This window comes from Ovis canadensis, chromosome 17 (genome assembly GCF_042477335.2).
Source record: "Ovis canadensis isolate MfBH-ARS-UI-01 breed Bighorn chromosome 17, ARS-UI_OviCan_v2, whole genome shotgun sequence".
Classification (NCBI taxonomy): Eukaryota; Metazoa; Chordata; class Mammalia; order Artiodactyla; family Bovidae; genus Ovis; species Ovis canadensis.
The window spans coordinates 68,368,274-68,392,319 of NC_091261.1; the positions used below are offsets into that span (position 1 = coordinate 68,368,274).

At 52.9% G+C, this 24,046-nt stretch overlaps 1 protein-coding gene across 2 annotated transcripts in view; it reads left to right on the forward strand.

The window, feature by feature from the left end:
* Window positions 1–24,046, forward strand: part of TESC (tescalcin) — a 69,155-nt gene that overhangs the window by 38,259 nt on the left and 6,850 nt on the right. For both annotated transcript variants that reach the window (XM_069557577.1, XM_069557575.1), the window contains 2 exons: window positions 15,906–15,986; window positions 22,676–22,815. In XM_069557577.1, the coding sequence (XP_069413678.1) occupies window positions 15,906–15,986; window positions 22,676–22,815 (221 nt within the window). The remainder of the gene's footprint in view (window positions 1–15,905; window positions 15,987–22,675; window positions 22,816–24,046) is intronic.

Consider the following 24,046-nt stretch of genomic DNA (forward strand, 5'->3'; position numbering starts at 1 on the left):
GCGTTGTTTATCCATTATGTTTTTTGTTGAAATATAGTTGGCATACAGCATTGTGTTAATTTCTGCTCTACAGCAGAGTGACTCTGTTATACACATGTATAGACTCTTTTTTATAGTCTCTGTTGTTACGGTTTATGCCAGGAGACTGGATGTAGTTCCTTGTGCTATATAGTAGGACCTTGTCGTTTATCCATTCTAAAGGTAATAGTTTCCATCTGCTAACCCCAAATTCCTGCTCCATCCTTCCCCCAGCCCTCTCCCCCTTGGCACCCACAAGCCTGTTCTCTATGTCTGTAAGGCTGTTTCTACCTTGTAGACAGGTTCACTTGTGCCATGCTTTGGATTCCATGTATAAGTGGTATCATGTGGTATTTGTCTGTCTAACCACTCACTGTGAGAATCTCTAGTTGCATCCATGTTGCTGCAGATGGTGTCATTTTGTTCTTTTTTATGGCCGAGTAATACTCCACTGCGTATAGGTTCCACATCTTCTTTATCCATTCCTCTGGAAATGGGCATTTAGGTTGCTTCTGTGTCTCGGCTATTGTAAATAGTGCTGCATTGAACATTGGGGTGCATGTGTCTTTTTGAATAATGGTTTTCTCCAGACATATGTCCAGGAGTGGAATTGCTGGATCATATGGTGGTTTTGTTTTCAGTTTAAGGAGTCTCAGTGTTGTTTTCCATAGTGGCTGCACCAATTTACAGTCCCACCAACGCTGTAGGAGGGTTCCCTTTTCTCCACACCCTCTCCAGCATTTGTTATTTGTAGATTTTTAAATGACAACATTCTGACTGGTGTGAGGTGATAACTCATTGTAGTTTTGATTTGCATTTCTCTCATTAGTAATGCTGAGCCTCTTTTCATGTGCTGCTGGCCATCTGTATATCTTCTTTGGAGAAATGTCTGTTTAGGCTTTCTGCCCCTTTTTAATTGGGTTGTGTTGTTGTTGAGTTGTATGAACTGTTTGTGTATATATAAGCCCTTGTCAGTCACATCATTTGCAAATATTTTCTCCTATTCCATAGATTGTCTTTTCCTTTAAAAAAAAAGTTTCCTTTGCTGTACAAAAGCTTGTCAGTTTAAATATTTCCTATTTGTTTGCTTTTATTTCTATTGACTTGTGAGACGGACCAAAAAAAAAGTTGATATGATCTTATGTCAGAGAATATTTTGCCTATGCTATCTTCTAGGAGTTTTATGATGTCATGTCTTATGTTTATGTCTTCAAGCCATCTTTTAGTTTATTTTGTGTAGAACATAAGGCTGTGTTCCAACTTCATTGATTTACATGCAGCTGTTTAACTTTCCCAACACCACTTGCTGAAGATTGTCTTCCTCCCATTCTATATTCTTACTTCCTTTGTCAAAGATTAATTGACCATAGGTATGTGGGTTTATTTCTGGGTTCTCTATTCTGTTCTATTGACACATGTGTCTGTTTTTGTGATAATACCACACTGTTTTAATTATTGTACTTTTGTAGTATAGTCTGAAGTCTGGGAGAGTTATGCCTCATGCTCAAGTTTTTTTCCTTAGGATTGCTTTGGCAATTCTATGTCTTTTATGGTTCCATGTAAATTTTTGGATTATTCTAGTTCTATGAAAAATGTCATGGGTAATTTAATAGCGATCACATTAAATTTGTAGATTGCTTTGGGTAGTATTGGCATTTTAACAATATTCTTCCCATTTAAGAGCATAGGATATCATTCCATTTCTTTAAATCTTTTTTTTTTTTGAATCTTCTTTAATTTCTTAATGTTTTATAGTTCTCTGCCTTTAAGTCTTTTCATCTCCCTGGTGAGGTTTTTTTCCTGAGGGTTTTTTGTTGCTGTTGTTGTTTGGGGAGGGGGGACGGTGGTATAATTTTAAAAGGTATTTTTTTTGCATTTTCTTTCTGATGATATTTCATTATTAGTGTAAAGAAATGCAACTGCTTTCTGAATGTTAATCTTGTATCCTGCTACTTTGCTGAATTCATTGATCAGATCTAGTAGTTTTTTGTGGAGTCATTAGGATTTTCTATGTATAGTGTCATACCATCTGCATATAGTGACAGCGTTGCCTCTTCCCTCCAATCATTCTGTATATAGTACTTTGCATCTGTTAACCCCAAACTCCCAATCCCTGGCTCGCCCGACCTCTCCCTTCCACCTTAACAACCAGGAGTCTGTCCTGTATGTCTGTGAGTCTGTGTATGTTTCATAGAAAAGCAGATTTCATATTGTAGGTTCCGCATATAAAAGTGATATCATATGGTGCTTGTCTTTCTGACTTACTTAATGAGATACATTACTCCGGGTTCATCCATGTTGCTGCAGATGGCATTATTTCATTCTTTTTATGGCTGAGTGTTCCATTGAGTATATGTGTTCCACATCTTCTTTATCCATGCCTCTGTTGATGAACATTTAGGCTGTTTCCTTGTCTTGGTTATAGTGAGTGGTCTACACTGGCTCTTTCCCACCATTAGTGTGTGTGCAAATCACTGGGAAATTTTGCTAAAATGTGGATTTTGGTCCACAGGACTGGAGTGGGGCCTAGGACTCTGCATTTATAACCAGCATAGGCTGTCTTGGTGAGGTTGGCCTTGCCTAGCACCTGGGAATGCACCCAGTTTGCCTTCCAGGCTTGCACAGATGGAGGAGGCACCCCTCTCCCAAGTGCTGAGCGGTCCAAGTGCAGCCTCCTACCTCCCACACCTTGTAGGTCAAGCCAGGACATGGGAGAGTTTGAACTGGTGGCTCCGCCTGCCCCCCTGCCCCCCCACTTACCCATCTCTTGCATAGCCACCCCCAGGAGCATCATACGCCTTGCCTTCCCAGCCCTGCCCTCAAGTAAGCCCTGACTGTGTCCACCTGAACCCAGCAAGTAGCCACTGCTCCCTAGCCCTGAGGGCTCCCCAGTCAACGTCGTGTCCATGCTCTTTAGCCGGGGTCCACCACGGTCTTCAGCTGCTGGGTTTTGCTTTGTTGAGGTCTCAGTGTGGACACCACCTCCTTCAAGACACTCTCCTGCCCCCTGCATCCCCACAGACCCCTCCTGGGGGTGTCCTAACCCACAGATCTCTCCTGGGGGTGCCCCAGCCTAGCATTTGCAGCACAGAATGGTAACTGCCCCTCTTCCAGCCACCCCACCCCCTCTAGCAGACGGTCAGCCCCTTGGGGAACAGAAGCTGGATCTCTTCCTTTGGTTCTGGTGCTGAGTCTGGGGCTCATAACAGGATAGATGCTCCGGGAGCAGCTGATTGAATGAACGGACGAATGAGAGAGCAGTGAAGTGAGCAACAAGTGAGTGAGCACGCTGGAAGAGTTCTCTTGAGCTCAAGCGTGGTATACATGAGACCAGCGCTAGTAATAGCCCTTCCTTCAGAGTCTACATATTTGTGATGAAAGGATTTATCTGGGGGCCTGGCACGCGGAGACGGTTCACAGATAATAAGCTCTATTATTTCCAGCGCGCTTTTGTGCCGCACAGTCTTTAACGCGCACCTTAGACGACCCCATAGGTAGGGGGAGGAACACCTGCTCGCCTCCCCTGAGACATGGGAAAGTGAGGCTCAGAGAGGTCACATACCTGGCCCCTGGTCACACAGCCCACAAGCGGAGGAGCTGGGACTCAAGCCTGGTGCTGAGATCCCTCTGTAGGGAAGCGGGGAGCCTGGCTGTGACCGGTGAGTGTCCAGTAAGAGCCTCAGTCTCCCTGCTCTGCTCTCTGAGGACCCTGCGCCCTGACATCCTGAGATGGGGGCACCATTACCGCCACCGCGGTCCCTGCTCCAGTGTCTGCAGCCTCTGCTGGGCAGGCAGTGCCAGCTGCACACGGTGACAGGCCAGCCCAGTCTGCAGGAGGGAGGTGACACCACCCAACTGCAGTGCCAGTGCAAACAAGCCTACTGGAGGGCCCCCTCCCAGCCCCTGGAGCTGCTCTGCCCGATCCTCATCCACCCTCCAGGGCTCGTGGGGGCAGCTTTTCCGGTCCTCCTAGGCTTTCCTACACATCCTCCTGGGCAGAAGGGGTGAGGAGCCCCGGTCAGTGTTCTGGCCCCCAGTCTGCCACGGGTTTCCTGTGTGACCCCAGGCTGAGCCTTCAACCTGTCTGATCCTTGGGCACGTTTGGGAGGCCTTGCTGGGATTTCGGAGCATGGGAAGAAGCTTCGTTTCTTTAGTGTCAAGATTTGTGAAAGTCGTCAACCAGCGTACCCTCTGAGCATGGCCCCAGCACCTCAGTCTGGGAGGGGTGTGGGTGGTTGCAGGCCCTTCGGCCCCCTCCTCTGAGAGAATGAATGGGCCTGGACTTTTGAATACAGCAGTGCAAAAGGCCCCATTCACCTGCAGCTTTTATATGTAGACTTGTAAGTTACATCTAAAAGCTTAACGAAGAATTGTGTCTCTGAATTTATGACTTTAGTAAGTTGAGGGTAGCTTTAAAAAAAAAATTCCACAGGGTAAAAACCGCCAAAATTGATTTTATTTTTGTTGTTTATTTGGCTGCACCGACTCTTAGCTGTGGCATGTGGGGTCCAGTTCACTGACCAGGGGTGGAGCCTGGGCTCCCTGCGTTGGGAGCACAGGGTCCCAACTGCTGGACGACCAGGGAGGCCCTGAAAATTGATTTTAATTTTAACCCCCCGCTTCCTGCCGTGTCTGGTCATGTTCCCTCTTTTGCTGAAGATCATGTAAGGACATTCAGGGGTGAGTTTACCCTGAGGCTTTCCAAGTCAGGGCCCCACTCTGTATGGGTTCCACTCTGCATGGGTTCCTTACAAGGCCCAGCACTTGAATTTTTTTTCAATTCCTAATGCTGCATTCTTTTTCTTTAAGAAGGATCCGCCAGATTATATGTGTTTCAGGATCCCCCAAACCTGAGAGCACCTTGATCACAAAGCTCTTTGTTCTAAGGGGTCTTGATGAAAAATGCGTGATAGAAAATGTTCCTCTGACTCATTTATCAAGCACCTACTATGCAGAGACTTCTGTCCTCAAAAGCTCTCCTTCTAGAAGGAAGGCCCTCCATAAGCAAGCTCACTAAACGGTACTGATTTTAGACAATACAAGAATGCCTTCTTGTACTTTTTCTCCCTTTGGTAGGGTCCCTTAGGTGTCAGATGCTTTAAACAGCAGCCTTCTACTTCCTGAGAGTGCTCTGGCAGGCTCTCCAACCCCCAGAAATAGATGTGATAGAATCCTTCGAACGTAGTGATGCAGGCCTGGAGGGCTCCTGATTAGATAAAGCTGCGCTGCAAAAATGGTTTTAGATGAATACTGGACACATCACATGTGGAGTGATTCCTGGGATGCACGCAACCACAGACGTCCATGAGGAAGAGAAAGGACGCAGTTGCCCACTGCCAGCACCACCAGAGCCCCAAGCGGCGTTCCGATGGGCTTGATCCCTGGAGCCAGCAAAGGCCCAACCCCAGGGCTTGTTTTACACCCCTTGGCAATGCCTCCCATTGTTTTAATCAAGTGAGAGGTTAGCTTGGTATTAGGAGCTGCCATTAGCTGTGTGGTCTTAAGGGTCTCGGGGACCCTCTGAAGTTCACACCATTACCCCATTTGACAGGTCAAGAAACTGAGGCTAAGAAGGTTAAGGTCCCACAGCTTAACCTGCAGAAAGGTTAAGGGCTGGCTGTTGGAATAGCCAGAGCCCTGGAGCACTGTGATCACATCGATTTTCTCCAAATTAAATCAATTTATTTTTCATTTTCTAGATTTCATGTACGAGTCATAACATATAGTATTTATCTTTCTGTCTGATTTATTTCACAAAGAATAATATCCTTCAGGCCCATCCATGTTGCTGAAAATGGCAAAATTTCATCCTTTCTATGGCTGAGTAATATTCCATTATATATTTTAAATATATTTTTATATATGTATTTATATATTTTTATATATGTATTTATATATTTTTATATATGTAAATATATATGTATTTATATTTATTTATATATGTGTGTGTGTATATATATATATATATATACCACATCTTTATGTATCTGTCGACAGACTGTTGGGTGGCTTCCATATCTTGGCTATTGTAAATAATAGTACTGTGAACATGTGCGTGTATGTGTCTTTTTAAGTCACTTTCTAACCTAGTTATTTTGCTTTTTAACCTGTCAAGTAGCTAAAGATTGACTTATTAAAAAAAAAAAAGTATGCCTGACAGTGAAAGAATTGAGGCCCCCACTTAGATCATGAGGCTGTCTCATGGCCAGTATTTACCATATTCAAGGAAGTAACCAGGCTTCCCTGTTAGCTCAGTTGATAAAGAATCTGCCTGCAATGCAGGAGACTCTGGTTCGATCCCTGGGTTGGGAAGATCCCCTGGAGAAGGGAAAGGCTACCCACTCCAGTATTCTGACCTGGAGAATCCATGGACATACTGTCCATGGGGTCACAAAGAGTCAGACACTACTGAGTGTCTTTCACTCGGGAGGTAACCAGACCTCCCTTTAAAGCCTCAGCTGAGATGATGCACGTTGACTTAGAAAGACAGACCCACAGTTACTTGTAACACTGCCCGGGAAACATCAGGAGGGAGTGCCCCCGGGGCTGCCACCCCTGCTCAGGTGAGGGCAGATTCTGGAACAGGAGCCGTGAAGGTGTCAGCTTGGTGTCAAGGGTGCCCAGGTGTCCCCCAGAGTGGAAAGAAGCTCTCTAAATGGTCTTAGATATATTAGTGGTGACTCACACAAAAAGTTTTTTTTTTAAGAGATTCTCTTCCCAGGATGATAAATACTTGACCCAGTCATTGCTTTAAAGAAGCAGGCGTTAGGACCTTCCGTGGTGGGTTCTAGTGCTGAGGACACTGAATGAGAAGTGAGGCTCCCTCTGCCCCGGGGTGGGGGGGCTCTGTTGAGGTGTGCATGTGAGTGTGAGCGAGGTAACTCGCATATAAGCTCATGATATACTATGATGGAGGAAGGAAGCGGGGCAGAGGGTGCATCCTTGGGACCACCGTGGGGAGAAGGACCTGGGGACAGGTGGTCGGCACAGGCCCCTCTGAGGTGGCTGCTGTGGGGACCAGAGAAGTGGCTGGCATGTGGAGGGAAGAGGGAAGCTGCTCCAGGCAGAGGTGGGACTGAGCTTCATAAACCTGAGTGATAAGAGGACTGGCTGGTTGGGGCAGATTACCGAGGCCCGACTTGGCCGTAGGAAGGACCCGAAATAGAAGACTCAGCCTAGGCTCAAAATACCACGTGGATGCTAACTGCCCAGTTTGTATCTGTGGCTGGGCCATCTCCTCTGAACCCCAGCCACTGCTCGTTCCCTTGATGTTCTTGCGGCATCTCACACTTAACGTGTCCCAAGGAGAGCCCCCATCATCCTCCAGGTTGCCTTCATCTCACACGTAACGTGTCCCAAGGAGAGCCCCCATCATCCTCCCAGGTTGCCTTCATCTCACACCATCCCCCAAGGAGAACCCCCATCATCCTCCCGGGTTGCCTTCATCTCACACCATCCCCCAAGGAGAACCCCCATCATCCTCCCGGGTTGCCTTCATCTCACACCATCCCCCCACTTCCTGAATCTACTTCTCCTGTTCACTGCCCCACCCTCATAGAAACCCACAGTGATGCATGGGGGCCAGGGGGAGCCTTTGAAAATGGCACCTCTCTGCTCCAAAGGTTCCACCTTGCCAAGTTAAAATAAAGTAACAGCTGCCTGGTCAGCACGTGTCCTGCAGATCCTCGCATCCCACCACCCTTCCGACCCCCTGACCTGTTTTCACTCCTCCTGTTCCAGCCGCGTGGATGTTCTTGCTGTTCCCGCCTCAGGGCTCTAGCACACACCCTTCCTCCTCCTCCTTTTTTTTTTTTTCTTTTCAGTTTTTTATTTTTTTAATTTTAAAATCCTTAATTCTTACATGTGTTCCCAAACACCCTTCCTTCTTTCTAGAACACTGTTCCTCAGAGCAGAGTTTCCATTGGCCGGGTCATTTGTTTTTTAAGTTTTAGTATGTACTTTAAAAAAACAATTATTTAATTTTATTTATTTTCGGCTGTGCCGGATCTTGGGTGCTGCGTGCTGGCTTTTCTCTAGTTGCCTCGAGCAGAGGCTGCTCTCTAGCTGCAGAACATGAGCTGCTCATCGCGGTGGTGTCTCTCGCTGTGGAGAACAGGCTCTAGGCCTTCAGGCTTCAGTGGTTGCAGTTCTGGGCTCCAGAGCACAGAGTCAGTAGTTGTGGCGGACGGGCTTAGTTGCTCCGAGGCATGTGGGATTTTCCCGGATTGGGGACGGAGCCGTGTCTACTGCATTGGCAGATGGATTCTTTACCACTGAGCCACCAGGGAAGCCCAGAGCTGGAGCAGCCTTGCTAGGGGCAGGGTGCGGTTAGGATGTATTCTTGCAGGGTGTTGCGCAGCGTCCCTGGCTTCCTGGAGCACCTTTTCCCAGTGTGACAACCAGAAATGTCTCCAGACGTCACCAAGAGTCCCCTGGGGTGGAGAAGTTGCCTCCTGCAAGCCTTTGCTCACGTATACCCTTCACTCCGAGGCCTTCCCTGACCAGCCCACGGGAGTTCACCAGCTCCCTGCGGTCTCCTCCATTCCCGCTGCTCGGGGTGTCTGCAAAGCGCTTGTTGCTGCCTTGAAAGCTCCATTTTCCGCCTCTGTTGTTTCCCCCGCTGAAATGCCAGGAGGGATCGCGTCTGTCCCATCACTGCTGAAGCCAACACCCAGAACAGGGCCTGGCACCTGGAAGGTGCTGGAATACCTGTTGCTCCCGCTAGAATGAGTACGTGACAGGTGTTGAGGGGTAGCCGGTCCTAGGCGTGCAGCAGGCAGGAGGTGGCGGGAAGCCTGTGGGGGAGGAATCATTTTGCTGACGCTGCCTCAGCATTTGAAAGACACATTTGCCTGGGGCTGGGGGCCAGGGCCTTCTGGCCAGAATCTTTCGTGCAAAGACATCGGTAAAGAACCCACCTGCAGAGCAGGAGATGCAGGTTCGATACCCAGGTCAGGAAGATACCCTGGAGGAGGGCATAGTAGCCCACTCCAGTACTCTTGCCTGGGAAATCCCATGGGCAGAGGAGCCTGGCGGGCCACAGGCCATGGGGGTCACAAAGAGTCGGACACGACTGAGCAACTGAGCACTATTGTCTGCCAGGCAGACATCATCATGTGAATAGGAGACCCACTCAGTGTGTGTCTGGAATTCTTGGTGCTTCTCAAACTTGCACGGGAATGCTGGCCATCGTGAAATGGGGGTTCTGATTCCGGGGGTCTAGGCCCGGCCAGGACTCTGCATTTCTCACAAGCTCCCAAGTGATGCTGCTGCTGGCGTGGGTTCTGTGCTCTGAGTGGCTCAGCGTTTCCCAGGAAGACGCTTGCTGGATGGGGCATGCCGCTCCTGCACGAGCCCCGTGGGGACCCCAGTTCCCCACTGTTTAACCGTCACAAGTAAATACTCAGTGCAGGGGGGTGGGTCTGGGAGAGTGGGGCCGGCGGCCTGCCTTGATGGAGGAAGCCCTGGACCAGCACAGAGCAGGGAGGCCAGGGTCTCAGGCCAAGAAGCCTCCCCGGCCCCGCAGAGAGAACTTTGCACTTGAGCTGAGCCTCACCAGCACCGGAAACCAAGCCACACTGAGGCAGGAGGAAGCGCCCCGCCCACCCTCTTCTGTGGTTTCCAGTCTTTCCTTCCCCTGTGGGTGCTTGCCTTGCTCTCTTTTGGGTCCCGGATGGGGCCTCTCGGGGCTGAGTGGGAGCAGATGCCCCAGGAAGGTCTCTCGTTCTCTCTTTGAAGTAGAAACATACCGAACTGGAAGGAAGTAGCGGGTGTGAGGAGTGCATGGGGTGGTGAGTGCTGGACTCAAAGCTCTTCTTCTAGCTGTGTCACTACAGCTGGTCACTCCCTCTCTGGGCCTCATTTTCTCACCTGTAAAACGGAGGTCATTGACATCTCCCATCACTGGGATACGGGGGTGATGGAACGTGCCTGAGCTCACAGAGCGCTCAGCCTCGAAGGATACAAGGGGGCCTCAAGGGGGAGAGTTTCAGTTCAGTTCAGCCAGTCAGTCGTGTCTGACTCTTTGCAACCCCATGGACCGCAGCACGCCAGGCCTCCCTGTCCATCACCGACTCCTGGAGTTTACCCAAACTCACGTTCATTGAGTCGGTGATGCCATCCAACCATCTCATTCTCTGTCATCCCCTTCTCCTCCTGCCTTTTATCTTTCCCAGCATCAGGGTCTTTTCAAATGAGTCAGCTCTTCGCATCAGGTGGCCAGAGTATTAGAGTTTCAGTTTCAACATCAGTCCTTCCACTGAACACTCAGGACTGATGTCATTTAGGATGGACTGGTTGGATCTCCTTGCAGTCCAAGGGACTCTCAAGAGTCTTCTCCAACACCACAGTTCAAAAGCATCAATTCTTTGGCGTTCAGCTTTCTTTATGGTCCAACTCTCACATCCATACATGACCACTGGAAAAACCATAGCCTTGACTAGACAGACCTTTATTGGCAAAGTAATGTCTTTGCTTTTTAATATGCTGTCTAGGTTGGTCATAACTTTCCTTCCAAGGAGTAAGCATCTTTTAATTTCATGGCCCCTAAAGATGTGAGCCCAGGGGCCCCTTGTGGGCAGACCCTTCCCGCTGGTCACTGGGGCAGCATCACTGGACCACTGACCACACTGTGTCAGCTCCTGCCCCCAAGCAGTGCCCCGCCCCCAGTCCTGGGCTCTGGGTGATACAGGGCAGTTCCCATAGGTGGTGGGGAGGCCTTGGGCTGAGCTGGTTCAGCCAGTCTGATGGGCACCTCGGGGCTCGAGGGAGAAAAGGAAATGAGACTGAAACTGGGCTTTACAGGACTGTAGAGTCAGAACCCGCTTTTTACCACGATCCCCAGGATTTGGGTGCAAGTTTGTGCTTGAGAAGTGCCGAAGTTCCCTAGTTTTGGGGGCAGAGGGGTTGTAGCACACAGCTTGCAGGATCTTCTTAGTTCCTCAACCAGGAATTGAACCTTGGGGTCATGGCAGTGAAAGTACTAAGTCCTAACCACTGGACTGCCAGGAACTCCCAAGAATCCTCTGCTTGCACCAGGTGGTTCTCCTGTCCACGTAGCGTTGTGCAAAAGATCCTTGCAGGAAAGTCCTTGTCCTATCCCGTTCCTTGCCCTCAGATAAATGCCTCTTTCAATGTCCTAAACTGAAGTTGGCCTTTCCCTGCCTCTGGGCTCAAGGCCTGCAACTCAACTTGTTGAAGAAGGATGTTGGCAGATACCCCAGAAGTGTCCACAGCCTCCCCAGGACCAGACAGAACTCAGGAGAAGTTGCTCCAGGGCTGGGCATCCATACTCGAAGTTGGGGCATCATTCTCAGCAAAAAGATGTTACTTTACCTCTCTGCCTTGGTTTCCTCATCTGTAAGGTGGGAATATGTCCCTACTCTCATAAGGTAAAGCTCTCAAAACAGTACCTGACACCTGGGGTGTCTGTAGAGGGTTAGCTGCTGCTGTTACCACCATTATCACCGTTTCAAAATGAACTCACTGCGTGTCACACGTCATGCTGATAGCACCTTGTGTATGTGTGTTAAGTCGCTTCAGTCGTGTCCGACTCTTTGCAGCCCCATGCACTGTAGCCCGCCAGGCTCCTCTGTCCATGGGATTCTCCAGGCAGGAATACTGGAGTGGGTTTCCATGCCCTCCTCCCAGGGACCTTCCCAGCTCAAGGATCGCACCGCCAGCTCTTATGTCTCCTGCATTGGCAGGCAGGTTCTTTACCACTAGTGCCACCTGGGGAGCCCAACAGCACCTTACATGGGTTTATCTCACCTAATCATCTCATTAACCCCATGATGCTGCCTGGATATTTCCATGATGCCCATTTTATAGAGGAGAAATTAAGACTCTGGGATCTGCAGTGCCTCAACCAGGGCATGTGCCTGGTGCAGGGCAGAGCCTGGACTGGCCCCAGCTGTGCTTGGCTTCGCTTCTGCTTTGATATGGGTGTGTGGGAGAGCTGCTGCTTGGTCTGTGCCCAGTTCACAGATGAGGAAACTGAGGCTGGGAGCGTCAACAAGGTGCCCACAGTGAGAGAGATTGGTTCTGGCTTAGAGAGAAAGGCAGCTAGGATTCAAAGACACCTGCACAGACCTGCTGGGGGCTGAGGCCAGGACCCCGTGACACTGTGTCCCCAGCTCGATCCCTAACATCTGCCTGCCCTCTGTCAGAGGAAGGCCAGGCCTCTCTTGGTTGTTAGTCGCTCAGTGTACAGTGGGTTCTCTGAAGTCCTCCCGCCTCTGTCCTCCTCCTGAGACACTGCCCTCCCGTGTCGCCCGGGGCCCCGCTGCCTTTTGTGGGGTCTCCTGGTCCCAGCGGTGCTGCTGGTGTGTCCCTCCCTGCCACCTTAAGCATGAGGACCTGTTTCCTCCCAGTCCCTTTAGAACCTGCAGCATCTTCTGTCTTGGCTTCTGTCCCCTCCTGGGGAATCAGTCAGACCCACTTCCCCGCTGTATCCCTGAATGCGGTCCTTCCAGCAGCCCTGGGACAAAGCTCTATTGAGAGCCGCTACCTGGGCTCCGCAGGGTAGAGCAGCGTTGTGATGCTCTTTAAGTATCTGCGAACCGGGAGTGCTCGGGATGCTGAAGTGGGGGGATGCTGAAGTGGGAGGACGCTCAAGGGGGAGGACAGTGGAGCAAGGGGCGGGGCCTGGGGCCAATGCCTCGCCCACACCCGCTGCTCCGTCCACGCCTACCCTCCCTTCCGCTCCACTGTGCGTGCTCGGTGCTTGGCGCTGCCTCTGATTACTCGAGGGCTTGAGGATGTGGTGCTATGGAAATACGAGGCCCGTCCCCATGCTCTCGGGCACCTCAAAGCCTCCATCCGAGGAGCCCTTGCTCTTCACAGGACACCGTGGGTGCTGTGTTCCAGACTTCCTCCCAGGCATGCTCACCACAACCCTCTGAGGCTCCTGAGTGCAGAGGAGCAAGCCCGAGCCTCAGAGAAGCCAAGTCGCTTGTCCCAGGTGGCAGAGCTGGTAGAACCCCAATGTGATTCCAGAGGCGGCGCCCACTTCGTAGATGAGGAGACTGAGCCTGAGGAAGGGTTGACAGTCCCCAAGACCGGCCAAGAAAAGCCAGAGAGGGCTTGGGGGGTCTCGTGCTAACTAGCCATGCAGCAGCTGCTGGCTTCCTCTCCTTTCTCCCCACGAACCCTCTCAAACCCCGCATAGTCCCTTTGACTCGAGCTGTACCCATCCCGGGGGCTCTGGGTGTTTCCCCCTGTCCCTGCATCTCACTCACGGGTGCCATGCCAGAGTAGTGCAGACTGTCAGATGTGTGAAGAACAGTGACGGGAACAGTGAGACGAGCTTTCACAAGCTGAAACATACCCGTGACCCCAAACCCAGAGCAAGGGCAGAGCATCCTTAGCTCCAGGCCTCATGCTGTCTCCTAGTGACCAACCCAGGAGGTAGTTGACCGTGAACCTGACTCTGAGCTGCACAGCTTAGCGCCTCGCTTTTTGAGCTCTATATTGATGAAGCCATGGTGCGGTGGCTCTTTGCTTTCTAGTTTTTAAAAAATATTTTAGGAATATTTTAAAGCAGGCTTGCTCAGGCTTGTGCTCAGTTGCTTTAGTCGTGTCTGACTCTTTGCAGCCCATGGACTGTAGCCCGCCAGGCTCCTCTGGCCATGGGGTTTCCCAGGCAAGAATACTGGAGTGGGTTGCCATGCCCTCCTCTGGGGTGGGGGAGAGGCCTTCCTGACCCGGGGATCGAACCTGTGTCTCCTGCATTGCAGGCAGGTTCTTCAACCACTGAGCCCCCTGGGAAGCCCTTAAAACAGCCTGATTGAGATATAATTCACACGTTATGCAACTCATCCACTTAGTCTGCAGTCCATATAAGAACATTTTCCTCACTGCCAAGAGAAACCCTGTGTCTCCTAGCTGTCAACTGGCCCCCAGTCCCTGGCACCCACCAGTCTGCTTTCTGTCCCTCTGGATTTGCTTATTCTGGACAGCTCATATATTCATACATAGAATCATACACCGTGTGGCCTTTTGTGTCTGGCTGCCTTAGCATCTTGCTCTCAAAGTTCATCTCTGTTGTAGCATGGGTCAGCACTGCAGTCCTTTCTATGGCTGAATAATATTCCAGTGCCGTAGGCCAGCTGCTCTGAGTGGGTTGCCTTCAGAACTGGGAACCTCAGGAATCTGAAATGTTGGCATCCATTGATGCTGGCTCCTGAGGTTGGCCAGTGCTGCGAGCAAATGAAGCTAAGAGCGCGGAGTGGTGGGGAGAGGTGGGAGACAGCTTGGAGAGGGAGAAAACACGGAGGCATCGGGCCCCGGGTAGGTCCTGCTTCTCCTGTCTGAGCCTCAGCCTCCCCATCTGTTTGGTGGGGGCAGGACAGGGCTCAGCTGTGTGTTTACAGAGCCTTCCAGCTCTGATGGTGCGGAATGCCCCTTGTATGTGGCCCTTCCTCCTTCCCAGCATGGGTTGGTTCTAGCTTCAGGTTCTAAATCTGAGGGCCCCTGGACGTTCTCCTTTTAAGTGACTAATATCCTCCCAGCTTCCCCAAGCTGGGTCTGCCTCCTTATTCCCCGGGATTACCAGCCGGTGTCTGGGTCCCTTCCAAGGCCACTGCCTGTTGAAATCCACAGAGCAGAAGGAAAGGTGAGCAGGAAGCAGGTCCAGGAACAAAGGACAGCCTTATGTGGGAGGGTCAGGCAGCTGGGGACTTACCTGCCTCCATGACTGCAAACGCACAGCCTCTGGGACCCGCGACACCTGGCCTCAGCCACAGGGGTGGCTGTGTTTGAAATTCACCATCTCGTATGAATACTTCCCTCTCTCTTTAAACAGCTTTTCTGAAATAGAATTCGCATATCCTGCCATTCACCCAGTAAAACGTGCAATCCAGTGGCTTTTAGTATGCTTCCAGAGTACTGTATCCATCACCACCGTCAGTCTGACAACGTTTTCATCACCCCCTAAGGAGTCCTCGTACCCTTAGTACCATTCCCCAGCGTGGCTCCCAACCCCCCAGCCTCTGGCAACCACTAATCTCCTTTCTGTCTCTGTGGATCGATTTATCCTGGACTCCTCGTATAAATGAAATCATGCGCTGCGGCCAGCTTGTCTCACTGAGCGCCGTGCCTGTACGGTCCGTCCGTATTGTAGCCCGTGTCTGTATTTCATTCCTTTCAATGGCTGAGCGTGCTCAGCCACTCAGTCGTGTCCGACTCTTCGTGACCCTATGGACTACAGCCCACCAGGCTTCTCTGTCCATGGGGATTCTCCAGGCAAGAATACTGGCGTGGGTTGCCATGCTCTCCTCCAAGGGATCTTCCCAACCCAGGGATTGAACCCAAATCTTCTGCATTGCAGGCATTCTTTACCAGCTAAGCTACCCAGGAAACCCACTTCTATCAATATTCACTGGCAAATTTCTATGTGGATGAATGTTTTCATTTCTCTTGGGACATATCCAGGTATATACCTAGCCGTGGAATCCCTGGGTCACGTGTAGCTCCAGGTTTTTAACCTGCTGTGGACACTGTGTTTGAAATCTCCAAGCGAGCAGCTTGCTGCTCTGATTCCAGGACAGCCGACTCAGGGTTTCCCTACCCGGGGTATCTGACCGCTCGGAATAGGATGCAGGCTTGTGTCGCTGCATCCTTCTGGGGGATGGGCAGGTGGATGTCTGGGACATCTGTCAGATTCCCAAAGGCGCCTCTGAGCCTCCAGGCCCTCTGTGGCCCTGCTGGTCCAAGGGTTAGAGGAGGAGGTGGACCGGTGCAGTGTATCCCAGTCCTGACTTGGGAATTCCAGGCCATTCTCGTAGGGCCTGCTCAGGGTGAAAACCACATGAGAAGTGATGGGCATGCTCTCTGACATGATTCTTTTCTTCCTCATTTCTCGGTGTGCCTCCTCCTCGGAAACTCAGGAAGGAGAACTTTAACAACGTCCCTGACCTGGAGCTCAACCCAATCCGGTCCAAAATCGTCCGTGCCTTCTTCGACAACAGGTGGGCCCTTCTCCTGGAATGCTGATGGTGGGTGACTTGGCGGGGAGTGTTTTGCCTTTGTAACCTCTGTCATAACTCGTGTTGGGTAGGAGTTGTGAGCATGGGCCAGAGGTCTAGCAGTTCTGGATTCAGGGCTAGGTGACTTGGGACAGCTCACTCAATCTCTCTCAGCCTCTGTATTAGTTAGCTATGGCTGTGTAACAAATTACTGCCCCCAAAACTTAGCAGTTTAAGACAATACATATTTATTAGCTCACCATTTCAGTGGATCAGGAATTTGGGTTCTCTGGCTCAGGGAGGGTTAACCGGGGCTGCAGTCACCTGAAGGCATGACGGGGGAGGCTCTGCTTCCGAGCTCATCCACCTGCTCATGAACCAATCCTCAGAGCTACCACACCTGGCAACCGGCTTCCCTCAGAATAAGATGTTCCAGTGAGAAAGAGAGGAGGGAGGGACGGAGAAGAGAGAGACTGGGCACTTGAGATGGAAAACACCATCCACTGGTAACTTCATCTTGCGCATACTATTCCATCAGCTTTTCTATATTGTTTTCATCAGAAGTGAGTCCCTGGGTCTCCCCACACTTGGAGTGGGGACCTCATGGGGGATGGATACCAGGAGGCAGGCTCACTGGCACCCTCCTGGGGGCCACCTCGCTTTCCTTACAGATAGAATGACAGTCATAGCACCTGCCTTGCAGTGTTGCTGTAAGGCTGTGCTGAGATGATGTGTGTTGAAGAGCCGTAGTATGCTCAGTGCCCTGACTTACAGATGGAGAAACTGAGGCAGAGAGGCACCATGGACAGTGTCCCAAAGCTGAGGCTAAGGCCAGAGCTCATGTCTCCAAACGTCCAGTGTTGTCAGGGTTGAAAGACTCGCGTATCGGGAGGGACATCACTGTGTCTGAGGCTTAATGAGGAGGCAGGAGATGGACATGGAGGATGGGCACACTCTCGGCCTGACACCCTGTGTCTGCAGAGATCGCTGAGGATCAGGGGAGCGGGCAGAAAGAGGAAGGAAGGGAACTGGCGTGTTGGGATCATGTGATAGGTAGGGACTCCCTGGATGGGTTTCAAGTTGTGCGAGCCTGAACCGCCCAGCTCGGTTCTGCCAGAACTATGGGGACCTGAGCCAGAAGCAGACCTCACTGTTCATGGGATGGGACTGGGAAGTCCTCTGGCTGCCCCAGAAAATGCAGAGACCTTCCTCTAGGGCCTGTGGGGTGAGACCTGAGGAGAAAGTGCCCAGGAGTTAACCAGCCAAAACAGAAACCAGAACTGCATGTGCAAAGGCCCTGTGGCCTAAAGTCCAGATATACGAGTGACAGAGAGGGGACTCAGCTGGAACACAGAGAGGCTGAGCATGGTGAGAGGTGTGGGGTAGGCAGGGTGCATCGTGCAGACCCTAGGCCAGCAGTTAAGAGGGGTCTTAACTTCAACCCAGGAGCAACATCGGGGTGGGGGCACATAGGCCTTAAGGGAGGTGTGTGGGGCATGAAGCAGGTTGGCATCTTGAGAGGCCGCTCTGGCTGCCAGTGGGTTGTCGGGGACTGAGACCAGGGTCCCTCTGGCTGGAGCCGGGACTCCTCTGAGTGCAGAGGGATGGCAATGGGCGGCTTTGAGATACCTGGGAGGGGGTGACAGAGGGCAGAGGAAAGTGAGGGAGCTGGTATCTGAGGAATCACCCCCAGCAAATTGTCACACGTCCCTTCAGAGAGGGAAGGTCTGAAGTCACGTGGTCAGTGGTGAAGACGGGAGTAGAATTCAGCACGCCCACCTCCTTTATAACCCTGGTTCTGCCTTCGGAATCCCAGAGCGAGGCCTGGGTGGGCGGGCAGTGAGCAGAGCAGGATTGGAGGGGGTGGGGTGCTGACAGGTAGTGGAGTGGGGGTGGGGTGATGTGGCCCCCAGCGTGGAGACAGTATTGGGGTCTAGGGTGGGAGGTGGCGCAGGAAGATGGTGGAGGGTGACCAGAGTGTTGTGGCGCCCGACACGAGAAGGGGGCGGTGTGCAGACGTGTGTGTCTGTGTGTACACAGGCCCACGGGCGCCTGCCTGTGAGGCTTGTTTCTGAAAGACTGGATGAGACCGGGGCAGCTGTGAGGTTGGCCAGGCTCCGGGGACCCAGCCTTCTGTGCTTGGAGCTGGAGGGGCTGGTGTTTTCCATGGTACCAGGTGGGTCAAGATGGGGAGAAGGGGATGCCCCGGAGGTCCCAGTGACCCCGCTGCCCCCGGGCCTGTGGAGCCCACCTGGGGCCAAGGGCTTGGTTCTTTGTCCTTACTGCTGGCCCAGGAGGAGAGTGGCGGGGCTGCATGGGGACCCCAGGAAACCTCTACTGTCCTGCTTGGTGGGGGCGGGGCCGTGGACACCAGGAGGCTGCCTCACTTTGCTCATATACAGAATGATGACGGTAGTAACAGCACCTGCCTCACGGGGTTGCTGTGAGGCTGTGCTGAGATGACGTGTGTTCAAGAGCCACGGTACGCTCAGTGCTCAGTTGCGTCCTACTCTTTGTGACCCGTGGGCTGTACCCGCCTACCCCCACTGCCCCCTGCAAGGCTCCTCTGTCCATGGGATTCTCCAGGCAGGAATACTGGAGTGGGTAGCCATTTCCTTCTCCAGGAGATCTTCCCAACACGGGGATTGAACCCTGGTCTCCTGCATTACAGGCAGATTCCTTACCGTCTGAGCCACCAGGGAAGCTGTTCCTTAAAGCAAGGCTGGCCGGAGGTCGCTCGGCCCTCCACTGTCCCTTGGGGAACTCGGAACAGGTTCCAGGAGTTGTGTTTTCAGGTGAGGGTGGAACTTGGGTGTGGCCAGGCTGCTCTCCGGGACTGATACGCTGCCTGCCGAGGGGACTGGGCCCGGGGCCCGAGTTGGAGCAGAAACCTCCCTCCGGCCAGAGGACAAGCGGCCCTGAATCCACAGTCAGAGGCGGGAGAGACCCCTGCCTTGCTTGGAGCATCCGACGTTAGGACAGAGCCATGAGCGCGGGCACAGGCAGGTGCCTCCTGAAGGATGGAGGGAGGCCCTCGGTCAGTCAGGGAATGTTGGGTGTCTGCAAGATGTCATCAGGCCTTTGAGCCCCTGATGAGGGGCATGTGGCAGGAAACGGGGGCAAAGGCTGGGCTGAGACCAGGTGGAGGCTTGTGGTGGGGGGAGTCACCCCAAGAGCTGGAGAAGCTTCCAGACAGCATTGAGCAAGGGAGCAACAGAGTCTGATTTGCTTTTTTTTTTTTAATATTTATTTATTTATTTGGCTGAATTGGGTCTTAGTTGCAGCATGTGGGATCTAGTTCCCTGACTAGGGATGGAACCCGGGCCCCGTGCATTGGGAGTGCAGAGTCTTAGCCACTGGACCACCAGGGACGTCTCTGACTTGCTTTTTGCGGAGCTCATCCTGGCCTCTGCCCATTGGGATAGTGGAGGCTGGAGCAGGCTGTCCTAGGAGAGAAGGAGATCGGATATGATGGGGAGGGAGTCAAGGGGTCCCCGGGCCTGCAGTGCCGGCGGCTCACAAGACCCCTGCTCTAGGGAGTGACCACTGGAAGATGATGCAGGACGGTGCGCAGGAGACAGGGAGGACAGCTGCCCATAGCAGGAGGCAAGAGCCCACTCCCGCCCCCATCCCCCTGTGGGCTCTGGGACCGCAGCCTTGGGGCAGCTGCTTAGAGACACGGTCTGGAGAAAGGGAGGCCCCTGGTGAGTTGGTGGACTGCCCGAGGTCAACAAGAAGAGGAGGCCTGAGGAAAGGCTTCCCCAGCCGGGACCTGGAACAGCTCAGCGCCTGTGCGTCCTTTGCATTTCTGTCCTGTAAGCTCTGCCAAGGAGTGAGGGAGGAGGCAGAGGACAGGCTGGAGGCGGGAGTTTCCTTTCAAAGAGTACCAGGGTCTGCCTTGCATCCTAAGGCGTTTTGGGAACAAGACAGTGAAGCAAAAAGCTGGTTGGAAGGCAGTTTGAGCCAGGTCTGTCCCCACCTCCAAGGGTTCTGGTCCTCACAGTCACTGGAGAATTAAGGAAGTGAAAACACTGCACTCAAGCAGGCTTTCTTGCAAAAAGAGTGCTGTGATGCAGGGCTGCAGATTTGGATGTAGCCCCCGTTCTTTTAGGGTTTCCCAGGTGGCACTAGTGGTAAAGAACCCGCCTGCCAATGCAGGAGACTTGGGAGACGTGAGTTAGGTTCCCTGGGTCAGGAAGATCCGCTGGAGGAGGGCATGGCAACCCGCTCTAGTATTCTTGCCTAGAGAGTCCCATGGACAGAGGAGCCTGGTGGGCTACAGGCTATAGGGTCGCACAGAGTAGGACACGACTGGAGCGACTTGGCACGCACACCCAGTCTTCTACCCGCTGACCCTGGCCTCAGGGTGCCCCGCTGTGGAAACTGGAGTGGAGAGCAGGTGGGCCCGGCTCCAGGCGCTATGTCTGGGTTTCCTCGGCCTCTGCCCTCTGGTCGCCTTGAGAGACCAGGAAGCTGGCCCACATAGACCTCCCAGGGACATTAGGATGGGAAGGAGCCCCTTGCCCCAGAACTGGGTCCTGATGCTGAAGCAGCCAGGTCACAGCCTCCCCTGATAAGCAGACACACGTGGCCTGCCCGGCCCAGGGTCCATCACATTTCCCCGAGCTCAGCTCTATCCCCCTTGCTGCAGCCAGAAGCCCCTGAGAAGAAGATGCAAGTGAACCATGCCTCCTAGGAGCCTGGTGATGCCTGGGGCTATTTTTACACCTTGTAAGTCTGGTCTGTGCCCCTGACAGCAGGAATTCTGAGGTTATTAAAAATCTGTCCAGAGGAACAGTGGGAAACCTTTGTAAGAGATGATTTCAGAGAAAATTGAGGAAAAAAAAAAAACACACTCAAAGACTAGGCTTACTGAGTCCTGGGGAGATCTCTCATCTCTCTAGTTTGTTGTTTCACAATCCACCTTTTGTGATCCAGGCTCAGGGGCCACTTTTTTCTGGAAAATCTCCTGGAACGGAAGCTTGGGGATAGTGAGATCTCTAAACTGTGAAGTGTGGTGGATGCTGCAGGGGCAGGATTTGAAGGGGATCAACTGTGCCCCTGCTTCCCTAGTGGCACAGCAGTAAAGAACCTGTCTGCCAATGCAGGAGATGCAGGTTCGATCCCCGGGTTAGGATGATCCCCTGGAGAAGGAAATGGCGACCCACTCCAGTATTCTTGCCTGGGAAATCCCACGGGAAGAGCCTGGTGGGCTATAGTCTATGGGAATCACAAAGAGTCAGATACAACTTAGCGACAAAACAGCAACAGCTGGGCCCTTAGAGAGAGAACCTTGAACATGTTCCTTTAAGCTGAGATGTGGTCTTGACCCCAGGAGGCACCCAAGTGCATTTGAGAAGCACCATCATCCCAGGCAAACAGAACTGTCCCTTTGCAAGGAGGCACAGGGAGGGCAGGGGGACCATCAGACAGATGGCGACCTGCCCCAGTAGAAGTTGATTAGTGGTAGGAGTATGGCAGCAGTGGGTCAGGAGCCCGTGTTTGGTTGGAGTCGGCTCCAAGCTGTTTTCTCAGCTCCTCTGCCAGGACCTGCACTTGGCTTGTCGGTGCCCTTGCATGCATTTGCTGAGTACCCGCTGTGTGTTCAGCATGGGATGGACCCAGCCTTGGGTACCCTCCCCAAGTCCCGCCAGGAACTCAAGCCCTTTCCCACCCCTTAGGAAAAATACATTGGCGGGGACAACCTCAAACATGCCCTGATCTGTTAGAAAACCTGCAGTTAATTGGTGCACTTCACACTTTGGTAGGAAACAGATTACTCAGAGTGCCTGCCAACAGATCACTGTGCCCGAGTTTCAGACAGCTGATAGAGAGCAGGAACTGGCAAACTTTCTCTAAAAGGCCAGAGAGTAAATATTTTAGGCTTCGCAGGCCACATCGTCTCTGTTGCAACTGTTCAGCTCTGCCTTTGTAGCCTGAAAGCAGCCGCGGATACCATGTAAATGAGCAGGCGTGGCCGTGTGCCAATAAAACTTTATTTCTGGACGCTCAGATTTGAATTTCATGTAATTTTCACTTGTCATGCGATGCTATTCTTTTTTTTCCCCCTTAACATTTTTTTTTCAGCCATATCAAAACATACAAACCCTTCTTAGCTCATGGGCTATATAAAAGCAGGCAGCAGGCAGGATTTGGCCCCTGGGCTGCAGTTTGTGACTCCCTGACCCTTTCGATCTGAAGGGAACAGCTGGGCCCTTAGAGAGACCCCTGCCCTCCAGGCCACAATCACCTCATTAATAATAAAATTAATGACAGCGAGCCCATGCTGTACACCGACTGGGCCTGGCGCTGTGCCAGGTGCTACCCGTGGGCCCAGGGAGGCTACCCAGTAGGGTCTGTGGCCCCCCAAAGCCCAGCCTCACCTGCCTGGGTTCTGTGCACCATGCATGCCTGGCAGCCCCCGCCCCACAGACACAGCTGCCTGCGTCTCCCCCAGACCCCCACATGCTGGTTTCTGGGTGGGAGGAGTGCAGCTCAGGGCTGGACTAACCCCCCAGGGGGCCCCCGGTGCCCCCCACGAGCTGGTCGCTGGGTAGCAGAACCCAAGGCTGGGACAGCCATTGTAGGTGAAGCGAGTGCTTGGAAGGGCCGGTTTCTCTGGGGCTGTGGGTGACAGTGAGATGAGCTTCTGTTCTGAGTACACTGCCGACACCCCCTTGTTGCTCCTGCAGGAACCTGCGCAAGGGGTCCAGCGGCCTGGCCGATGAGATCAACTTCGAGGACTTTCTGACCATCATGTCCTACTTCCGGCCCATCGACACCACCATGGACGAGGAGCAGGTGCAGCTGTGCCGGAAAGAGAAGCTGAGATGTGGGTGTCCCGGGGCCCCTCCCCAGGGCGCACCTGGCCGTTCGCATGTCCCCGAGGCCTGCTGTGCCCCTTCGGGGGGTGGGGAGGGTCAGGGAGCACCAGCTCTGGGCCTTGGGGAGGAGAATTTCACAGCACAGAGGGTGCTCCCTCTCCTAGGCTGTTCTGAGACAGCCTCCTTGTTGACACTCCTCAGCAACTGGTGATTTTCTGGAAATAGAAGGGTCTGTCGGTGATGGGAAATTGGTTTGGACAGACTTAGTTTAATCCAGCCCTTCCACTAAGCAGCTGTGTGACCTTGAACCTGACGGTGGGAACGCGGGCTGGACACGTGGCTGGTTCTGAGGATGGAGGAGACCTCAGGGTTGCTCTTGTCCCTCGCCCCGGTCCACGGCCCGCCACCAGACTCGGCTTCCCAGGGCGGCCTCTGTGGGCCCGTGGCCCACGCTCGGAGCCGCTCTGGCCCTGGGTCTGAGTGCAGGGCAGGCGGCGCCCACCCCTCCCTGTGCTCTTTCCCATGACCCCAGCATCCTTCTGCACCCTGCCCCCGAGGGAGCAGCGTCTGCAGGGAATGTAAACACGGGCCTGGGCTATACTTAGCTCGGGATGTGGACCGAGGGCTGCTGGGGGCAGGGGGATGGCGCCTGGTGTCAGCCCAGCTTCCAGATGGTTCCAAGGGCTGGTCAGGGGTCATGGGGCCTATGGGATGGGATGGACTCTGGTTCAAACCCGTGGCTGCCCCTCCGTTAATGAAGTGAAGTGAAAATCGCTGTCGTGTCCAACGCTTTGCGACCCCATGGACTGTAGCCCGCCAGGCTCTTCTATCCATGGAATTCTCCAGGCAAGAATACTGGAGTGGGTAGGCCCTTCCTTCTCCAGGGGATCCTCCCAACCCAGGGATCAAACCCAGGTCTCCCTCAAGGCAGGCAGATTCTTTACCATCTGAGCCACAGGGGAAGCCCCCCTTAATAGGGCAGCTGTGGGCAAATGCCTTCGTTTCTCTGAGCTTGTCAGCCCCGTCTGTGACAGGGGCTCAGGGAGGGGTCATGTGAGGATGAGGGGCGGAGAGATGTTTGCGGAGCGCCAGGCATGGTAAATGCCAGGACCGAGGCCATCGTGAGCTTGAGGCTCCCTGAGGCTCAGCCAGGGGTGGAGAGGTCACCTCCCCTTCAGCTCATGGCTCTGTTGGGATGCAGGCTGCTGAGTGATGTCAGTAAAGGGACCAGGTGACATC